At 43.7% G+C, this 19,994-nt stretch overlaps 1 protein-coding gene across 2 annotated transcripts in view; it reads right to left on the bottom strand.

Moving 5' to 3' along the window:
- CIT (citron rho-interacting serine/threonine kinase) overlaps positions 1–19,994 on the bottom strand; it is a 138,280-nt gene that overhangs the window by 92,740 nt on the left and 25,546 nt on the right. For both annotated transcript variants that reach the window (XM_081113434.1, XM_081113435.1), the window contains exon 4: positions 15,234–15,417. In XM_081113434.1, coding sequence (XP_080969560.1) covers positions 15,234–15,417 — 184 coding nt within the window. The remainder of the gene's footprint in view (positions 1–15,233; positions 15,418–19,994) is intronic.

Here is a 19,994-nt window from a genome sequence, read left to right as displayed (position 1 = left end):
CATAGTAAAACAAAGACTTATATTTTTGATCTTTATTTTATATATTTAAATGCCATTTAACAAAGAAAAATCAACCAAAAAAATGAGTTCCCGTGTCACCTCTGACACGCGTGTCATAGGTTCGCCATCACTGGTCTATAGGAAACCCACCTTAGAAAAAAGGACTCACACAGACTGACGGTGAAGGGATGGAAAAAGACTTTTCAGGTGAATGGAAATGAAAAAAAAAGCTGGGGTAGCAATACTTATATCAGACAAATTATATCTCAAAGTGAAGGACATAACAAGAGATAAGGAAGGCCACTTCATAATACTAAAGGGAGCAATCCAACAAGAAAATATAACTCTGGTAAACATATACGCACCCAATACAGGAGCACCCAAATACATAAGAAAACTTTTGGAGGATATCAAGGGAGAGATTGATAGCAATACAGTCATAGTAGGGGACTTTAATATCCCACTATCACCACTGGACAAATCCTCTAAACAAAAAAATCAGCAAAGAAACAGCAATCCTAAATGATGCACTAGATCAGATGGAATTAACTGAAATCTTCAGAACATTTCACCCCAAAGCCACAGAATATACATTCTTCTCAGGTGCACATGGGTCATTTTCAAAGATAGACCATATATTGAGTCACAGGCAAAGTCTCTTCAAATTCAAGAAGATAGAAATCATATCAAGCACCATCTCAGACCACAATGGCATAAAACTAGAAATCAACTACAATAAAAACAATTTTAAAAAATCAAACACCTAAGGAGGCTAAATAGCATGCTATTAAACAATGGCTGGGTTACCAGAGAGATCAAAGAAGAAATAAAAATCATCATGGCAACAAACGACAATGAAAACACAACAATCCAAAATCTATGGGACACAGTGAAAGCAGTCTTGAGAGGGAAGTTCATAGCTCTACAGGCCGGCCTCAAAAAATAAGAAACAATGGTAATAAATTATCTAACCCTACAACTCAAAGAGTTAGAAAGAGAGCAACAAGAAAAGCCCAGCGTAAGCAGAAGGAAGAAAATAATAAAGATCACAGCAGAGATAAATGACACAGAGACCAAAAAAAAAAAAAAAATACAAAAGATAAACAAAACCAGGAGCTGGTGCTTTGAAAGGATAAACAAGATTGATGAACCTCTAGCCAGGCTTACCAAGAAGCAACGAGAGAGGACCTAAATAAACAAAATCAGAAATGAAAGAGGTGAAATAACAACCGATCCCACAGAAACATAAACAATTATGAAAAAATACTATGAACAACTCTATTCCAACAAAATGGACAACCTAGATGAAATGGACAAATTCTTAGAAAAATACAAGCTCCCAAAACTCAACCAAGAAGAGTCAAAAAACCTGAATAGGTTGATAACTACTGAAGAAATTGAAACAGCGCTCAAAAATCTTCCAGCAAGCAAAAGCCCTAGTCTGGACAGCTTTACAGGGGAGTTCTACCAAGCATTCAAAGAAGAACTAAAACCTATCCTCCTCAGACTATTCCAAAAAATTCAAGAGGAAAGCACGCTTCTAAGCTCTTTCTATGAAGCCAGCATTACCCTAATCCCAAAACCAGATAAAGACACCACAAAAAAAGAGAACTACAAGCCAATATCCTTGATGAACATAATGCTAAAATCCTCAACAAAATCCTAGAAAATCAGATTCAGCAATACATTAGAAAGATCATACACCATGACCAAGTGGGACTTATTCTAGGGATGCAAGGATGGCTCAATATACACAAATCAATAAATGTGATACATCACATAAACAAACTGAGAGACAAAAATCACATTATCATATCAATTGATGCAGAAAAAGCATTTGACAAAATCCAATACCCTTTCTTATTAAAAACTCTCAGCAAAGTGGGAATAGAGGGATCATACCTCAACATAATAAAAGCCTTATATGACAAACCTACAGCCAACATCATACTCAATGGGCAAAAACTAAATTCATTTCCCCTAAGAACAGGAACAAGACAAGGATGCCCACTTTCATCACTCCTTTTCGACATAGCACTAGAAGTACTAGCCATGGTGATCAGACAGAAGAAAAAATAAAAGGCATCCAAGTTGGAAAAGAAGTAAAACTGTCCTTATTTGCAGATGACATGATATTATACATAGAAAGCCCTAAAGACTCCATCAAAAAACTACTAGACCTAATAAATGAATTTGGCAGTGTAGCAGGATACAAAATTAACACCCAGAAATCTATGGCCTTTTTATACACCAATAATAAACTCACAGAAAGAGAAATGAAAAAAAAATCCTATTTACCACTGCACCAAAAAAATTAAGATACCTAAGAATAAACTTAACCAAGGACGTAAAAGACCTGTACGTGGAAAATTACAGGACATTGAAAAAAGAGATAAAGGAAGACATAAACAAGTGGAAGAACATACCATGTTCCTGGATTGGTAGAATCAACATCATTAAAATGTCCATACTACCTAAAGCAATCTATAGACTCAATGCAATACCTATTAAAATACCAATGGCATATTTCAAAGATCTAGAACAAACTCTCCAAAAATTCATCTGGAATAAAAAAAGACCCCGAATAGCCACAGCTATCCTGAGAAAGAAGAACATAGTTGGAGGGATCACAATACCAGACATCAAACTATATTACCAAGCCATGGTTCTCAAAACTGTCTGGTACTGGCACAAGAACAGACATATAGACCAATGGAACAGAATAGAGGACCCAGAAATTGACCCAAACCATTATACTCAATTAATGTTCGACAAAGGAGGCAAGAGCATACAATGGAGTCAAAACAGCCTCTTTAATAAATGGTGCTGGGAAATTTGGTCAGATACATGCAAAAAAATGACGCTAGATCACCAACTTACACCATACACAAAAACAAACTCCAAATGGCTAAAGGACTTGAATGTAAGACGAGAAACCATAAAAATCCTACAAGACTCCATAGGCAGCAAAATTGCAGACATATGTTGTAACAATATCTTTACAGACACAGATCCTAGGGCAAGAGAGACTAAGAAAATAAACAAATGAGATTACATCAAAATAAAAAGCTTCTACACAGCAAAAGAAACCATCAACAAAACAACAAGAAAGCCCACTGCATGGGAGAACATATTTGCCAATGTTATCACCAATAAGGGTTTAATCTCCAACATTTACAGGGAACTCATACAACTCAACAAAAGGAAAATAAATAATCCAATCAAAAAATGGGCAAAGGACCTAAATAGAATCTTTTCGAAAGAGGACACTCAGAAAGCCAAGAGTCACATGAAAACATGCTCAAAGTCACTAATCATCCGAGAGATGCAAATCAAAACAACAATGAGGTACCACCTCACACCTGTCAGAATGGCTATCATCAACAAATCAACAAATGACAAGTGCTGAAGAGGATGCAGAGAAAAAGGAAACCTCCTTCACTGCTGGTGGGAATGCAGACTGGTGCAGCCATTGTGGAAAACAATCCGCCGTTTCCTCAAAAATTTAAAAATGGAACTGCCATTTGACCCAGTAATACCACTTCTAGGAATATATCCCAAGAAAACAGAAACACCAATCAGAAAGGATATGTGCACCCCTATGTTCATAGCAGCACAATTTACAATAGCCAAGATTTGGAAACAACCTAAATGCCCATCAACAGATGAGTGGATTAGAAAACTATGGTACATCTACACAATGGAATACTACACTGCCATAAAAAAAGAAGAATTCTTACCATTTGCAGCAGCACGGATGAAACTGGAGAGCATTATGCTAAGTGAAATAAGCCAGGAAGTGAAAGAAAAACACCACATGATCTCACTCATTTATGGATAATAAAGAACATTATAACCTGATGAACAAAAAGATAGCTACAGAGGCAGAGAAGCATCGAACAGACTGTCAAATTACAGTGGGAAGGCTGGGGAGTGTTGGGGGGTGGGGTAAGAGTTCAACCAAAGGACTTGTATGCATGCATATAAACATAACCAATGGACACAAGACACTGTGGGGGAGGGGGGAGAGGAGGGAGGGCATGTGCTGGGGGGTAGGGGAGGCCGGGGGAAGGTCAATGAGGAAAAAAAAAGAACGGGAGACATATGTACTACTATCTGTAATACTTTAAACAATAAAATTAAATTTAAAAAATAAATAAACAAACATACATTTAAAAAATTCCCAAACTTCAATAAATATTTTAGGACTACCACCTATAAGTGGATGTGTATGTGAGATTAGATAGATAGATAGATAGACAGACAGATACACAGACAGACATAGACAGGGATGGTATTTCATGAAAGGTACATGTAAACCAGTGGTTCTCGATCAGGGACAATCTTGTCACCCAGAGGATACTGAGTGACATCTGTACGTTTTTTTACTTTCATAACGAGGACTGGAGAGCTATTAGTATCTAATGGGTTGAGGCCAGATATGCTGCTCAACATCCTGCCATCCACAGAAGAACCTCCCAAAAGCATTAACCAGCCCAAATGTCAATTGTGCTGATTGAGAAACCCTGCTGTGGAAGTTATGAAGTTAAGGAAGCTACAATTCCTGGCTTCAAGGACTAGCAATGTAGGATAGAATTAATGCCACAATCTTTATCACTGATATTAATGCACATTTATTGAGCACTTACTATGTGCCAAGCACTGCTTGGTACTCTATGGGTTACCTCGTTGAGTCTTCCCCACGAGCCTATGCAGTGGGTATTTTTATCCCATGACACTGATGCTCAGGAATAGCTTACCCTATGACCTCTACATTTTCCTATATGATGATGATTAGGGTGTGGGTGCAGGACAGTCAAGCTGGGAATTCAAAGTTGGGCTCTGCAACCTAACGGTTTTAGGTTCAAATCCCAACTCTGCCACTTTGGGGTTGCAAGGCCTTGCACAAACCCAAGAAAGGTACCGAAGAGGCTCATAGGAGCGAGGTCACGGAGGAAAGGAAAACCAGGTAGTTGAGGGAAGGGAACTTCTATCTGTGACTGGCTATGTGCAGTGCTGGGAGGGCAACTCTGAGCCTGAGCCCAGGGCAGCCTGGGTACTGAAGAATATCCACAGCCAGGTTAGTCCACAGCCACCCCCACACTCTTCCTCCATTACTTGGTGGCTCAAGGGTGGTAATTAAATAGGAAACAGCACAGACTTGAGAGGCCCAGGCTGGCTCATGCTCCAGGCTCGATGAGATGCAGTACAATAAGGATGCTAATAAAAGAACATGCAGCCTGCCCACACATTGCTTGCCTACTCCTCCTGGCCACATCTCTGATCCACAGCCAGTTATCCCCATGGAGAGAAAAGGCACTTCTGAGCAGCGCTGCATGCAGCCACCCACCCACACACAGCAGTGCTGTCTCTGCGAGCACGAAGACGAGTTTGGGTCTTCCTTTTCTCCCAGCTTCTATTTTCTAGAAAAACTTACTCTGAAATCGACATCTCTTCCTGATACACATCTGCTTTATAATTATAGAGGCCCAGGGAGTATTAATAGAGGTAATGGCATATGACACAGAGGGAAGGCTGGGCTTCGTTGTTATTGCTGCAGCGGGAAGAATGTTTTTATTTTTTTAAATGTGTTAGATGTGACCTAAAAATTGCTTTACATGGAACTTCAACATTTAAGTACAAATGATAAAATGCAGTTTTTCCAATGTCTATAAATAATCCACATAACTCCAAAAACACCCTTAATAAAGCTATTAACAGAATACTTCATATCAAAAGAGTATACAATCTATACTTCCATTCTAAAAGCAAGTACTTCCCAATCACTACTGTAATAATTGAGATCATGCTTAAGCATCATGCCTCCATTTATTTCCTTAGGAAGAAGACCCCATGACTGCAGAAGATGCCACCAATTCACAGATCACACATGTCACAAATCACAGATATGCGTGAGCTAACCAAGAATGGGCACTGGAAGCTAAAATAAGGGACTCAAAATTAGCTCAGCTGAGGGCCCTTCTTAATTGTGGCCAATGGCACTAAAAATACATGTCAATGCAAGATGTAGCACGGTGCAAAGAATAAAAAACTCATCAGCATTCTGCTCCCAAAATATACTGGCTTTTAAGATTGGGCATTCTGAAATTTATGAACTAACTTTATAAACCCCTTTTAACATACACAGTGGTGTCCATCATGAACACTTGGAAATATCAAAAATACTGCTGTTCTAAGGATTTTCAGAGTCTACTGGCTTTGGAGCACACCCTACCCAAACACAGACACACACACACACACACACACACACACACAATCAGCAGTGGTCCCCAGTTGAATTAGAGCATTTGCTTTGGAATGATTAGCATATAATTCAAGAATCAGTTATTAAAAATCATGTTATTAATAAAAGCATAGCATCTCTAATACAGTCCACACCTCTAAGCCAGTGCCTAGCTTTGCAGGCTAATTTCATTGACATACCTGCACCGCTTGTCTGGATGGCTGCAGTAACCCAAGTTACTTCCCTGATTCTAACTCTTGTTGCCCTACTCTCCACCACACAACATCACAGGGCCCCTTTGTGAAATAAGAACTGGCTATTCCACATCCCTCCTCAAAATCCTGCAAAGGCTTCCTGTTCATTGCAATTACAGGTGCTCCTTGACTTGTGACGGGGTTACATCCCAATAAACCCATCATAAGTCAAAAATGCATTTACCACACCTAACCTACTGAACGTTATAGCTTAGCCTAGCCTACTTAGCATGCTCAGAACACAGTGTCCAAAAGAAACAACAGGTATTGGCTGTTTACCCTGTGACTGTGTGGCTGACTGACAGGAGCTACAGTTCGCTGCTGCTACCCAGCATCACGAAAGAGTACTGTACCAGGAAAGACAAGAATTCAAGGTACAATTTCTGCTCCTGCCCCATTTTAAAGTGGAAAAATCATAAGCCAGGGCCACCTGTACAGCACAATCCAAACCTGAGGGCCCTACCTACCGAAATCCAGACCACGCTCCCCATGCACCCTGAAGCTCAGGCCACTGTCACTCCCCGTCCTTCCCATCGAGGTTCTGATCTCTTCAGAGCCCCAACCACCATCTGAAATGTTCCAATTTATGAGCTTATTTATCCTCTGCTCCCCCAACAGAATGCTAGTTTCTTAAGGACAAGAACCTTTTCTGCCTTTTTCATAGTTAGGCCACAAGGCCTAGAACAATATATTTGTTGAGTGAATGAATGAATGAATGAATGATGTGCCAAGAGCTTCTGTGCCCCAGGCCACCTCAGTTCAAAGGTCATGGTGGGACAAAGGAAAACAAAACAAACAGTTTTCCTTGCACGCTGGCATGAGTACTGTTGCTGGCCCTTGCCCAAGAGGTGCCCAATATCAGTTCTGGGACAGCAATGCTGCAATTACATGCACACTGGCCACACTCAAGCACCGTAAAGTGGAGGAAGTGCGTGACCTCAGACTGGCCTGTCCTCCTTCCCCGGTGCCGGCTTTCAGACCCCACTTGAAACTGATCCTACCAGAAGCCTCAAGCGTGTTTTACTGACACACCACAGACTCCGTTCAGAATAAAAAACTGAATGGAGGTATTACGACATCTGTCAGGCACCCCACATGGAGTCTGCTTCTCTCAATGGGCAGAAACCAGCACGATGTTTTTATAAAGTGGAAGCAAGAAAGACCAGAAAGCCGAAAGCACCCTTAAGCACATCCTCACCCCTCAATAACAAACATGAAATGAACACTCACCTGTACCAGGTGCTAGCAACTGTATGCTCCCCACAAAAAAACCTAACAGACAGGCGCTATTATAACCCCCACTTACACATAAGGGAGCTGTGGCTGAGATAAGTTAAATGCCTCGTTCACATAGCTAGCAAGGGTGGAGCTTAGATATGAGCTCTTATCTCTCTGACTCCAAAGCCTGTGCTATATAGCTCATTCAAAAAAATAAAGAGTGCTTATATCAGCTCTAAAGTTACACGCTGAAAAAGTTGGCCATCCTCTGCCACATCAGAGTGCAGGAAACGTAAGAAGTTTCACGCTTATTAATCACCACTTTTCTTATCTGTAAAACAATGGGTTGTTATTGGGATGAAATGAGGATGCCTGTCATTTGCAATAGCATCTGGTACAGAGTGAATTCTCAGTGAAGTCAGCTCTTTCGCCTTTGTTATTTTTAGGCAACTCTGTAGGTTCTGCATAATCTAGTACAGTCATAACCATTAGAAGCAGGGTCTAAGTCTTAGATCTGTTACTACCTACAAAACTTCAGAAAAATAACAACATTGCTGAGCCTTAGTCTCCTCATCTGTGAAATGGAGCTAATACCAGCTGCCTCACAGATTTATGGTGCGGACTTAATGAGATAATGCATGTAAGGCACTCGGCATAGTTCTGGGCACACAGGAAGTACTCAATAGATGACAGTTCCCATTAGCGGTTGAATAAACTGTGAAGAAAATGGTATAATCCCTGGCCACTTTAGTCTAATTCAATTTGACAAATGTTCACTGAAGACCTGCCAGGGGCAAGGCACAAGGTAGAAAACACAGTCACTGTCCTCGAAGAGCGTGAGCAGCTTGGCCAGACACAGGGGACAAGAAGGAATGAGGACTGAAAGGCAGGCTGGGTGCTGGCATAGACCAGGCTTGAATACCAAGTCCAGGAGTGGCCGTTAAATCTGTGCGCACTGTCATACTACTGAAGGTCTGAGCAGGAGAATGACATCATCCAGCCTGTGATTGGGAAGAGTTCCATCTTCTGTGGAGAATGGGTCAGAGCCAGGAAAACTGGAAGCAGAGGAATCAGTTAGGCTACTGCATTAGTCCAAGTGTCAATGGGGGAGGGGGTGAGGACAGAAAGATGGGCATAGATACAAGTGTCATCCTCGAGGCACAACATAGAGGTCTTGGCAACTGATGGGATGCGGGGGAGGCAGAAAGAGTTTCAGATGACTTCGTTTTCTTATCTTAGAAGGGCAGGGAAAGTGGTAGTTTCTTAAATGAAATGAAGAAGCCACAACTAGCACCTAGTGGCTTACTGAGTGCGTCCGTGTTGGGAGGGAACAGAGGACAGAGATGGTGAGGAACTGGTGAATATCCTGGCTGGGAGGAAGGGCACGGGGCAAGGAGAGTTAGCATCAAGGAACTGAATGAGATCACCAAGAACAGGCTAAAAAGAGCACTGAGGAGGGAACTTCAGAGAACGGTGTGCACGCTTTAAGGGCCTGGAACAGAAGACCAGCCACAGGAGTGAGAACGGCAGAGTTAGAAGGAAAGCCAAGTTTGCAGAAGAAAGTAGAAAATTTCAAGACAAATGTGGCAATTAACGGTATCTAGTGGTGAGGTGGAATCAGTTGCTTCTGAGACAGTCATTTCCATAGAGGTGCAGAGGTTGAGAAGAGGTTGTAGGCTATTCTTTCTAGAAGCTTGTCAGAGAAAAGAAGGAGAGTGAGGTCAGGAGACAAGAGATAAGAAAAACAGAGAGAACAGAGAGAAATTCATTTAGGTAAAGGAAGAGTTGCCAAACTGGCGCACAGCTTGGGAACATACAGCTCCATTTAGTCAATTACTGTCTTCTTAGGGGATCCGAGGCAACCGTGCAAATTAGCATGTGTAGGCCAGCAAAAAAAATACTTGACAGATCTTCTAGAGCCTAATCTTTGGGACTGGGCTGGGCTGGTTTGGATCCGCTTTCCTGAAGGTATCTTTAAGACAAGTGAGAAGGCGGCAGAACGGCCCTGCCAGGCCTGCAAGGCAAGCACGCACGGTCTAAATAGAGAACAGAATAAGGCAAGCAGAACAAGATGTGCTCGACTAAGAGAAGGAAGAACTGAATGATCAAGAATAGAGAACCCAACACAACCGAGGGGAACATTAGACATCTGGTCCAGATAATGGCAGCATGGAAACCATGCAGCACACACAGAAACCATGGGCAGGAGCCAGTTACGTTTTTTTAACCTATTTGGGAAGTACAGGGGATGCATACCTTCATGTACCACAACAGATTCTGTCATTGTTGCTGACTAAAGAAAAAATCAAAACACAGATGAGGTTCTTTGCAATAGGGATCTGGGCTGGACATGGAAAGGAAAACCATTTTTAAGAGAATATTCCCAAGTATTTCAGTAAAAAGGAAGTAGGACTGATTGGAGAGTTCAGGCTATCCTTCACTAGAATAAGCAATCCCAGGATAGATGACAGGCGGCAGCGTGGAAGTATAAAATGTAGGTTTGAATAGACACGGATCATAGAGTCATCAACAAATGGAGAGCTGCAGCCATAAAAATGATTTGGATCGATTCACCAAATGCTTATTGAGCAACTTGTATATGATCAGCCTGCAGATAGGGTGGAGAGCAAGGTCAATGCAGCTCCCTGTCCTTGCCAACCTTAGACCCTAGCAAATAAGAACTCTTAGGGAGAGAGTACATATGCATGTGTTGATGGACACACACACACACACACACACACACACACACACACACACGGTAAGAGTGTCTAAATGAGAAGAGGAAGAAATCAATCAGAAAAATCCCGGAGCTACACAGTCTACCTACTCAATAAACTCACAGAGATTGAAAACAAAGTCATTTAGCATTTAGGTCGCTTGTTAATTCTCATCCGACCCTGCCCCAAACCCATTCCTTGTCATTCTCCACGTCGACAAGCATGTGAATCTGCCTGGGTTCAAGTCCCGGCTGAGCAACTCGGAGCTGTGTGGCCTTGGGCAAGTTACTGACTCGCTCTATGCCCAGGTTCCTCACATGTAAACTGGGGATGATGATGGTATCTTCCTTGCGGGCTGCTGTGCAGTTTAAGTTGATCTGTATAAAGTGCTTAGAACAGAGCCTGGTACAGAGCTGGCACCCTGTAAGGATGAGCTGCTGTTATCACTCTGCCTACCTGAAATCCTGTCTATATCCCTCTCCACTCATCCAAATCATTGTCTCTTAAAAAGCCAAGCCAAATATTTCACCTTCCACCCGTACGCTTATAAATTCAGTTCCAGCACACACTTCGTGCCGGTTTGCCATGCCCAGCGCTCCAGTAAGAGCGGATGAATGAGACCCAGCCCTGCCCTGTGATCACAGCTGACGAGGGAAAATGGACAGACATTCCAACGATGATCATCACTGTAATTTGGCAAGAACTGTGACTGGCATTACCCACTAAGTGTCCCGTCCTGGGCTGCCAGGCTCTCCTGCCACTCCAATTTGTACCAAGATATCTGCAGCAAAGGTGTTTGCCTGGTGCTCCCTGAATTGTTTCACACACATATACTTTCACTTGTACAACCTGATGGAAAGGAACCCATTCTGGGCCTGGGCCTTCTAATTCTATCCCCCATCCACTCCACCCCAACCACCACCCTATACCTACAGGTATTGGCAACTGCCTACTAATTTGTGGTTGGTCAGGACGTTCAAGCTTCTCTAGCAGAAAGTTACCAGGGCCTGGGAAGCTGGGTTTCTGGTCTGGTATGACTTTGGACTTTTAATTATTGCTGAGTTCTTCCCATCACCACTTGGCATGAACGAGACACTGCATTTACAGAATAGAGTATCAGTAGTAACAAAAGTAATAGAAGTGAACGTTTATTGAGACTCTTCCACATGCCAGGTACTAGATCAAGTGTTTTAAATGCTTCACAGAATCCTCCCAACAGCCCCAAGAGGAGGTGGTATCATTACCCCACTTTGCAGTGGAGGAAACTGACATGCAAAGAGGCCCCCGTGGAGCAAGGAAGAGGCACCGAAAACTGGTTCTCTAAGAACCTGGGGAAGCAATATGGCAGCCCTTCTTCATTCCCCCCGTGTTTGGATGGCTGGCTCCAAAACGAAATTTCAGACCCACCCAAAAGGAAAGGGAAAAGCCCTGAGCCAAAAGAAAGAGTAAGCCCCTTCCTAAACAGCCTCCTCAGACACTGGCATCCCAGAGTCCAGTCCCACTGAGATCCCAGCGCTCCTCTACAATTCCCAGCTTCTCTAACAGCACACAACTTGGCTGTAGAAACTATACAAACTACAGAACCAACTGGCTTCTTCCTTCTAGAGTTGATGCTGAAGGTTTGCAGAAATGTACTGGTCCAGCAAGAGCTTCAACAAGGCAGTGCCTCCAACCTCAGAGGAAGGAGAAGGGCCCTAAGGAAATGGACCCGCACTGATGGGGGAGGGAAGAGGGCTGGGACCCGCTTTATTTTGAAACCTTTAACACACTGATAATACCCTACTATTGTGAAATCCAAGCAAATAGAAGCTCACAGGAACCACCAGGCATGCAGAGCTTGGGGACTTGGTTTGGGTTATTGTTGATTAAAAAGAAAAGGGGGATACTTACCCACTCTCCAGCACTAACCAGCTATGCCATAATCCCACCCCAAAGACAACCAAAACTAGTTCCGTAGACTCTCTCCTACTCCCTCCAACTCAAGCTGCAAGGAACTCCCACGAAGACTCAGACAGAGAATGCTGAAATCGAGAGCTGTATTAAGCCTTAAAAGAATGATGCGCTCAAGTGGCTGGCTTAGAAATAGTCTGGGGGCCCGAAAAGGGATCCTAAAAAACAGTCGCGACAAAGTCATCGCACTGCCAGAGTCTCCGTGAAAATTCCTCATTCATTCAGCCCCACCTCTGAACATTTCATTCAACTCACTGGCAGCAGACCTGGGGTCAATTTACCCAGCGCCGTAGAGCAACATCTGCACTTTCCTCGGTGGTGTGAAGAGTGAGTAACAGCACAGGTAATCAATGTGTGTAAATAAAAACCTGTGATGCTGGGAACAGGGAGGGGAGGAGGAGAAACTCAGGAAGTAACACCAATCCCTGGAGGCGATGGTGGTGCCCCCAGAAAATGCCTCCCCCCACCTCCAAGTGAATTTTGTAAATATATATCAACAAACCTGCAGGGGATTCTAAGTAACTCCATCATTGAATCTCTTTTATTGAATTTCTCAATAATAACAATCCAATATGTCCAGGGTCACCTACATCCAACAGGTGGAGTGAATTCCTAAAATGATGTTATAGGTTTTACCTGTAGGGCTGCCCATGGCAGTATAGTCCGAAGGCAAAATCACATTAAAAGACCTAAGATGAAAGAAAATTCTTTCTGATTCCAAACATGAATTGGTATGGAAAAGGCAATGAAGTTTCCCCAAAGACAGGTACTATGATTCCATCTTCCAAATAAGAAATACAGCCTTTTGTTTGCATGGACTTTTTTTATTTTAAGAGAATCTTATTAAGCATTCTGTTGGGGCATGAACAGAAGCTCATTCTATGCTCTAGAGATATAGTCTGAACGACCAAAGGTAAGACAGCATATCTTCAGATACAGTGAGCAATATAAACACAATCTGGGGAAAAGGATCACGGGAAAATTAAATCAACAAATATTCGTCGAGGGCCTGGGCCTTAGCCCTGAGATGCCCTGACAGAGAGCTCCCTTTACTGAGCTTTCGGTGAAAAACGGGAAGATGCAATTACGGTCTTCCTGAAAAATAAGCAATTAATCACACTCTGCTTCAGATTAATTGCTGTGTGCCTAAGATCCCCGTATCATTCTGCCTTTGCCCCTAAAATCTAATTCCCTTGAGTCCTCTCTGGTTTTTCAGATCACTGATTGGCACCCTAAGCAAGCTTCGTTCTGACCTGGCCAGCCCACTACTGACCAGCACTAGGACTCTCCGCACGCCTCCTCCCAGTCCGATTTGTGACCTTCAGTGTGCTGCATGTGTCAAGGTTAAGCTGCCCAGGAACCATGCATCCTTCAGTATCGGGCCTCCATGTCTGCCCTGGCTGTGAGGCCAAGTGCAAAAGCTCGCAGCCCTGCTGGGCCATTTCAAATCCATCTGAGGGCACATTCAACAGCTAGTTCGCTTTCTGCCTCTCCTCCCATCGTCAGATCCCTTTGGGGTTGCTGAGCAAATTTAGCCAGAAAGGCACAGCCAACACTTACTGAAATCCAACCCCCAATTTTAAGCCTAGCACCCAGGCAGGGAGGAAGAAGGACCACTTCAGTGCCTTTCTAAATAAAAATCTGTCTCAAATTCAATCGCAGCCCTCAACCCTATCTCATGTCAAGTGCCCAATTCCCCACAACAGTCTGAAATCTTTTCAGGAACATTACTGTCAAAATAGCACCCAAGGGGAGACACCATCCAAGAACCAACTTGATATCCCTTCAAATTGATGTCTAAGCTACAAGCACAACAAATTGGAATGAATGCTGCCAGGGAGAAAATCAAATTCTGCTCGTCTCCTAAGTGGGCAGCAACTACCTACCCAACATTACCCTGCGAGCCTCCAAGTGAGGAGCCAGGCCGGGCCAGGAACTGCCTGGGAACTCCGCCTCTGGACACAGACTGTCATCGGATCATGAGAGCGAAGCGAGACACTGGGCTCCTGCATCCACAGAGGCTACTGCATTTTAGACAAATTCCGGGAGGCGGAACCCAGGACACTCCCGTCCCAACTGCCACGCTACTGCGTTTCTCATTAGCTTTTTAAAAAACGAAGAAAGACCTATCGTGTCAAGAAGTGGACAGTAACATGTACACTTCCATTTTCTAGTCTCCTGGTCGGTTTGGTTTTTCCCCTGTGAAGCCCAGGTTCTGGGAATCAGTGACTCGCTGCATCACACTCCCTCCCTCCTGGTGGCTCATGGTAGCGGGCTTTCTCTGGCTGCCAGCGCTCTGCCAGCGCCCTGATCTTCAGCAGACTTCGAGCGGAGCCGAGCACAGCTCTGTGAGAGCTCCGGCACAGCCACTTGAAGCTCAGATAGCTAAACCCCTCAGGAAACCCTGACGCACAGTTTTTAGGTTTTTTTTCAGTACAGCCAAGATAGCGACCTCCATCTACCCGCCTGAGAGATGGAGACCTAGGTGGACAGATACACAGATGAACAGCTCATCTTAGCCCTGCACATTTCTCCTTCCACCACGGATCTGCACTGCTAGATATTTCCCACTATCTCCTCCCTCTAAAGAAGACCAAAGACTAGAAAACTAACCCAAAGTACCCAATTGACAATTATGATGCTGCAGGCAGGAAGAGGTACCTTAAACAGAGCAAAATGAAAATATTAACAGTCAACCCCTCCCAAGCCCAAACAGGTAAATTGCTTTCCCAATGCAGGCTGGTTAACAGCTTTCCCCCACCACACTCCCACCACCCGACCACCACCACCTTGGGGCTCCGTGGGTCTTGCATCAATGCAGGTCCCTTAGAAAGTCAAATTCTCACTTACTCAGATCTACCAAGAATCCCCAGTGCCTTGCTATATGAAAACCCCACAAACGGCAGTTCTTCGCCCGAGAAGCCTGAGGGGTTCAGCTGGCACGGAGAGGATGAAACCCACGAATTCTTCTCTGGTTCATCAAAATTGGAGGTGTCATCATCAGACTTGAGGGTGGGAACGAAGGGGGGAGGAGCTGGTTAAAGAAAAACAAGAAGAAGGTGGGGAGAGAGAAATTCAGCCAGATTGCACACTGTTGCGGAGAAAATCCTGACTCCCTCAGCGTTTGCGATGGCACTGCAGCGCCTGCTTTCAATCTAGCTCGCACAGGCAGCCCCTGCCTGGGCTGGCTCTTACAGCAACAAGAGATTAACCCCTTCTCTGCCAACATGGCCACCCACCCGCAGACAGGCTGCCTTCTCTGCTGGGATAAACTCAAACAGGTCACTTGGTGGAAAGAAAGCAGTTGGGAAACTCATGTGAGCAGGCTGCTCATGGCTGATATCTCCAGAGAGCTCATACAGAGCATCGGTGGGGGTGCCAGCATGCCCGATGACCTAAACCTATGCATTTCCTCTTCCAGACGGGTCTGCATTATTAATGTTTAGTGCTACTCACTGAAATAAGGTTGAAATAAGATGGAATTTCGTGGATCAGCCGGAATGAGAGGGAGGAACAGAAAAGAGGATTTGGGAGGTATGTAACTCCTGTTAGGATAGCACTGCAGTCTAGCTCATTCATATCCAGATGAGTACACACGGAGGTCTTATTAACCACTTTTTTTTAGTTAATTTTCCCTTCTCCCCAGCTCAAGCATGCCTCCCACCGTCCCCAAACCCACCGCAGTTCAATCAGCATAATGAAACACGAGCCAAATAAAGTTCTTCCCCATGATTTACAGCACCCCTGCGCTGGCGGATGCACCGGATGCACCGAAGGACATCGGCGTCCTACCTCGTTAAGGCTTGACTCCAGGCCAGGGGCATCTTACATCTTTCTCCACTCGCTGCAGACCTACTCAACTCTCTCGAAGTCAGGGAGGTGGAAACTCATCCATCCGTCACCAGGAGGCTGCCCATGGTGGTGGGCTCCCAGGGGTGCAGCCGGCCAGAAGCGTTACCATGGCTGCAGGCTGAAGCGTCTGAGGCAGCCTGGCCCAGCGAGTTGGTGAGCTGGGCATCACATCCCCCGCAGTGCAGGCTTCATGCTCCCCACTCTGTGCGTGCTCTGGCTGTAACCCCACCTGGCTGCCTGCGTGGCAGGGGCCAACGCTGATCTGAGTGACAGGGCAGCATGAGTCACTGCCGGAGCTGGCTACAGCGCCCCCTAGGACAGTTGTCACAGTCCTTCACAGTCCAGACTTGTTTAACTCCTTGTTTCCTGGACAAAGCCGTGTGCCAGATCTGATCAGCAGTCTGTTTTCTGTTTACAGACTTAAAAGACTCTGGCTGTTTCCAAAGTTCCCCAGTGACAACAACATCTGCAGTAGCACTGGGAAGTAAATGGAGCAGTGGAGGGATGTGGAGGGCGGAGGAGAGGAAGGGGGTCTGGCTGCTCCCAGGAAGTGCAAAAGAGCATTCTCAGAGTTGCAGTGCATTGAGATGAGGTGGGAGATTGAAAATGTAAAATGTGCACTGCCAGGAAATTATTTAACACCTCTAAGCTCTCAAGAGAATTTAAATGTTCTCTGTTAGTATCGGAATCTACTCGCTTAATACTTTAAAAATTAGCTGATGGGGAAAAAATTACATTGAATGCTTCAGCCTACATCCCATGCATACTTTCATCAACACAGCTTCAAATCCAATCTGATTTCAATTACCCAATACCTTTCTTTAAGCAAAAAAAAAAAAACTTTAATGAAGCGACATCTCATAAGAATCAAAAAGAGTTTTCCATCCTAAAATAAGGAAACTCAGATAAAGACAAGAAATGTATGAAGGGAGGTTTGCAGATGATAATAGCATGGAAGCATCGTGGTTATGGCACATACTTTGGGATCTGAGTGGATTCAAGCTTTACCACTTAACAGCTCTGTGACCTTGGGAAAGTCACTTAACCTCTCTGAGCCTCACTTTCAATACAGAGATAACTTCCTCAAAGGGCTGCTGGGAAGTTTAAGTGAGAATAATTTGTATAAAATGCCTGTACAGTTCTCAAGACACAGTAAGCACTCCATAAAGACTGCCTACTATACTACTGTTGCTCATATGAGATACATGTTTGTGACAGATGCTGCAGTTACTGAAGTCCAGTGAGATACAGCAGAATCTACGTTGAATATTCTTCTTTCCTGCACATGACACCGACACACTCATGCGGATGTTTGTGCTAATCATCTTATATCATTTAATTCCTAACAGAGGTTTAATACCCTTCCCACTATATCCTAATCCAGCGGTCGCCAACATTTCGGACCTTGCGGACCACCATTGGTCCACAGACCACCGGCTGGCGACCATTGTTCTAATCTATCTTTAGGAGACTAAGATAGAATTTCACTTCTGAGTGAGGAGTATGATTAATATAGGGGTAGAAATAATCATGATTTAGAAATTCCATACTATAAAATAAGAGTCCTCTTTAAAACTCCATCATGCTCAAAGGTAGCCCATCTGGTCAAGATTTAAAAAAGGGCCAGATAAGCTGCAATAAAAAGAAGTCACCATGAAATATACCCGCTGATAACATGTGAGATATTCACAGGACAGATTAAAAGCCAGGGATGTAAACCTCCAGACAGGTAGTAACTGAGTGCAACAGGAAACTGAAAAGAAGAGCCTCTGGGAATCACATGTGGGCAGGGAGAAGAGCCAACGTCTCAGGTCAAGAGAAGTGGGGACAGTGGAAACTGAAAGTGATGGGGATGCTCACCCTTGACCAGGGCCCTTTAGGGGAAAAGACATAGGGTGACTACTAACTCTGTAAACCTGGGCAGAGTGTCTGCATTCACAGTGTCCTGAACGGTGTGGGAGCTACAGGGCAAGAAATGAGCATTGACACTGGTCCAGGATCACTGAGTCCTAAGGGTACTCACAGACACAAGTGGAGAATAACTTGTAGGGACACTCAAACCCAGGGGACACACACACACACACGCACACACACACACACACAATCCCTACTGCAAATGAGTTCACAATGAAAAAGGAAAAACAATCAGCTACACATAACAAGGAAAAAGAGACCATCCAAACTATCATGAAGGAGCATCAACAGATACAATGGGAAAATCTGCCCTCCAAAAACTACAGATAAAAGGACAATCTAAAATGGACCATAAAAAAATTTGTAATTTATTATCAAGGTAAATGAGTAAAAATTCTAATAAAAGAACAAAATACTCTGAAAAAGGACCAACCACATTTGAAAGGAAGCAAGTGAAACTTACAAAAATGAAAAGTATTTATTACTGAATTTAAAGCTAAAAATTTATTGGATGCATTAAATAAAAGATTAGACACGGCTGAAGAGAAAATTAGTGAACTGGCAGTGAGATCTAAAGACAACACGTAGACTTATGCTTCCAAAGTGTAACCTGTAGGCTGGCAACATCGGCATCGCGGGGGAGTTAGGAACGCAGAACCCCAGGCCCTGCCCCTGCCCAGGGAATCGGAAGCTGCATTCTAACAAGGTGCGCAGGTGATTCATGAGCACGCTGCAGCTGGAAACATGCTCCTAATGAATGCGACACAGAGACAGGGAAGACATGAGAGGTCAAGGACAGGGAATGACAAGGTTCAATACACATCTAACTGCAGCACCAGATGGAGTGAGCAGCAAACAATCAAAATCTAGATGCCATATTCTAAAAGGATCGTGTAAAATTTGGCCAAGTCTAAAGACCACCAAGCATGTGAGCACATCTATCTTGGGGAACTAATTCTCCTTTTCCTCGTCCATTATGGAAAATGGCCCTTGTTTGATCCTAATAAACTGTAATATTTTTTGCTTTAAAAATGGTAGTAAGCCCTGGCTGGATGACTCAGTCCCATACACCAGAAGGTTGCAGGTTTGATCCCTGGTCAGGGAGCATACAGGAAAGCAACCAATCGATGTTTCTCTCTCACATCTCTCCCTCCCCCCCCCCCCCACCTCTCTCTACCTCTCTCCAGTCTCCTCTCTCTAAAATCAATAAGCATGTCCTCAGGTGAGAATTTTTTTAAAGTATTCACAGGTCATTGGATCTGTACCTATGTTGATGGAGTCTGAGAAGATAGCATACTGCTAGGAACATAGCAGGTGCACAGTAAATACTTCCTGAACAGACACATAATTAAATGACTAGGAAATACCTCTTGCAAAGAGAGTACGTAGCCTAATACAGGCTGGGAGAAAGGACTTGATGTTTGAGTTAAATAAAGAGGCTCTAGGGCCTCTTTAAGGTGGAGATTGTTCTGTCTGAAAAATATGCTAATGAGTGCCTATATTATTTTCTGATACAGTATTACAAAATCATCACCTCCCCCCAACACACCCACCACAATCAATAATGACAAATAAGAAGCCACAAATTAAGATCTATTTTTCATTGGCAAAAGCCACTAAGAAAAAATAGAAAAATATGTTTTCCTACAAATTTTTAAGTAAATCAGCTTGTGCCTGAGGTCACATCAGGGCACTTTCTCCTTGGTGGCAGGGGCTATCCAAATAAGTTCTGAAGGGTTGTTTTTTTCCCTCCAGTTATATAAGATAGATGGCAAAACAAGGCTTTCAGAAACAAAGAGCTATTTTTAGAACTATAGTTAATCTCTTTCCTATAAATTCTCTTTT

This window comes from Myotis nattereri (genome assembly GCF_964212035.1).
Source record: "Myotis nattereri genome assembly, chromosome: 19".
In the NCBI taxonomy this organism is placed as follows: Eukaryota; Metazoa; Chordata; class Mammalia; order Chiroptera; family Vespertilionidae; genus Myotis; species Myotis nattereri.
The sequence above is the reverse complement of the archived record's forward strand: the minus strand, read 5'-3'. Positions and strand labels throughout refer to the sequence as shown.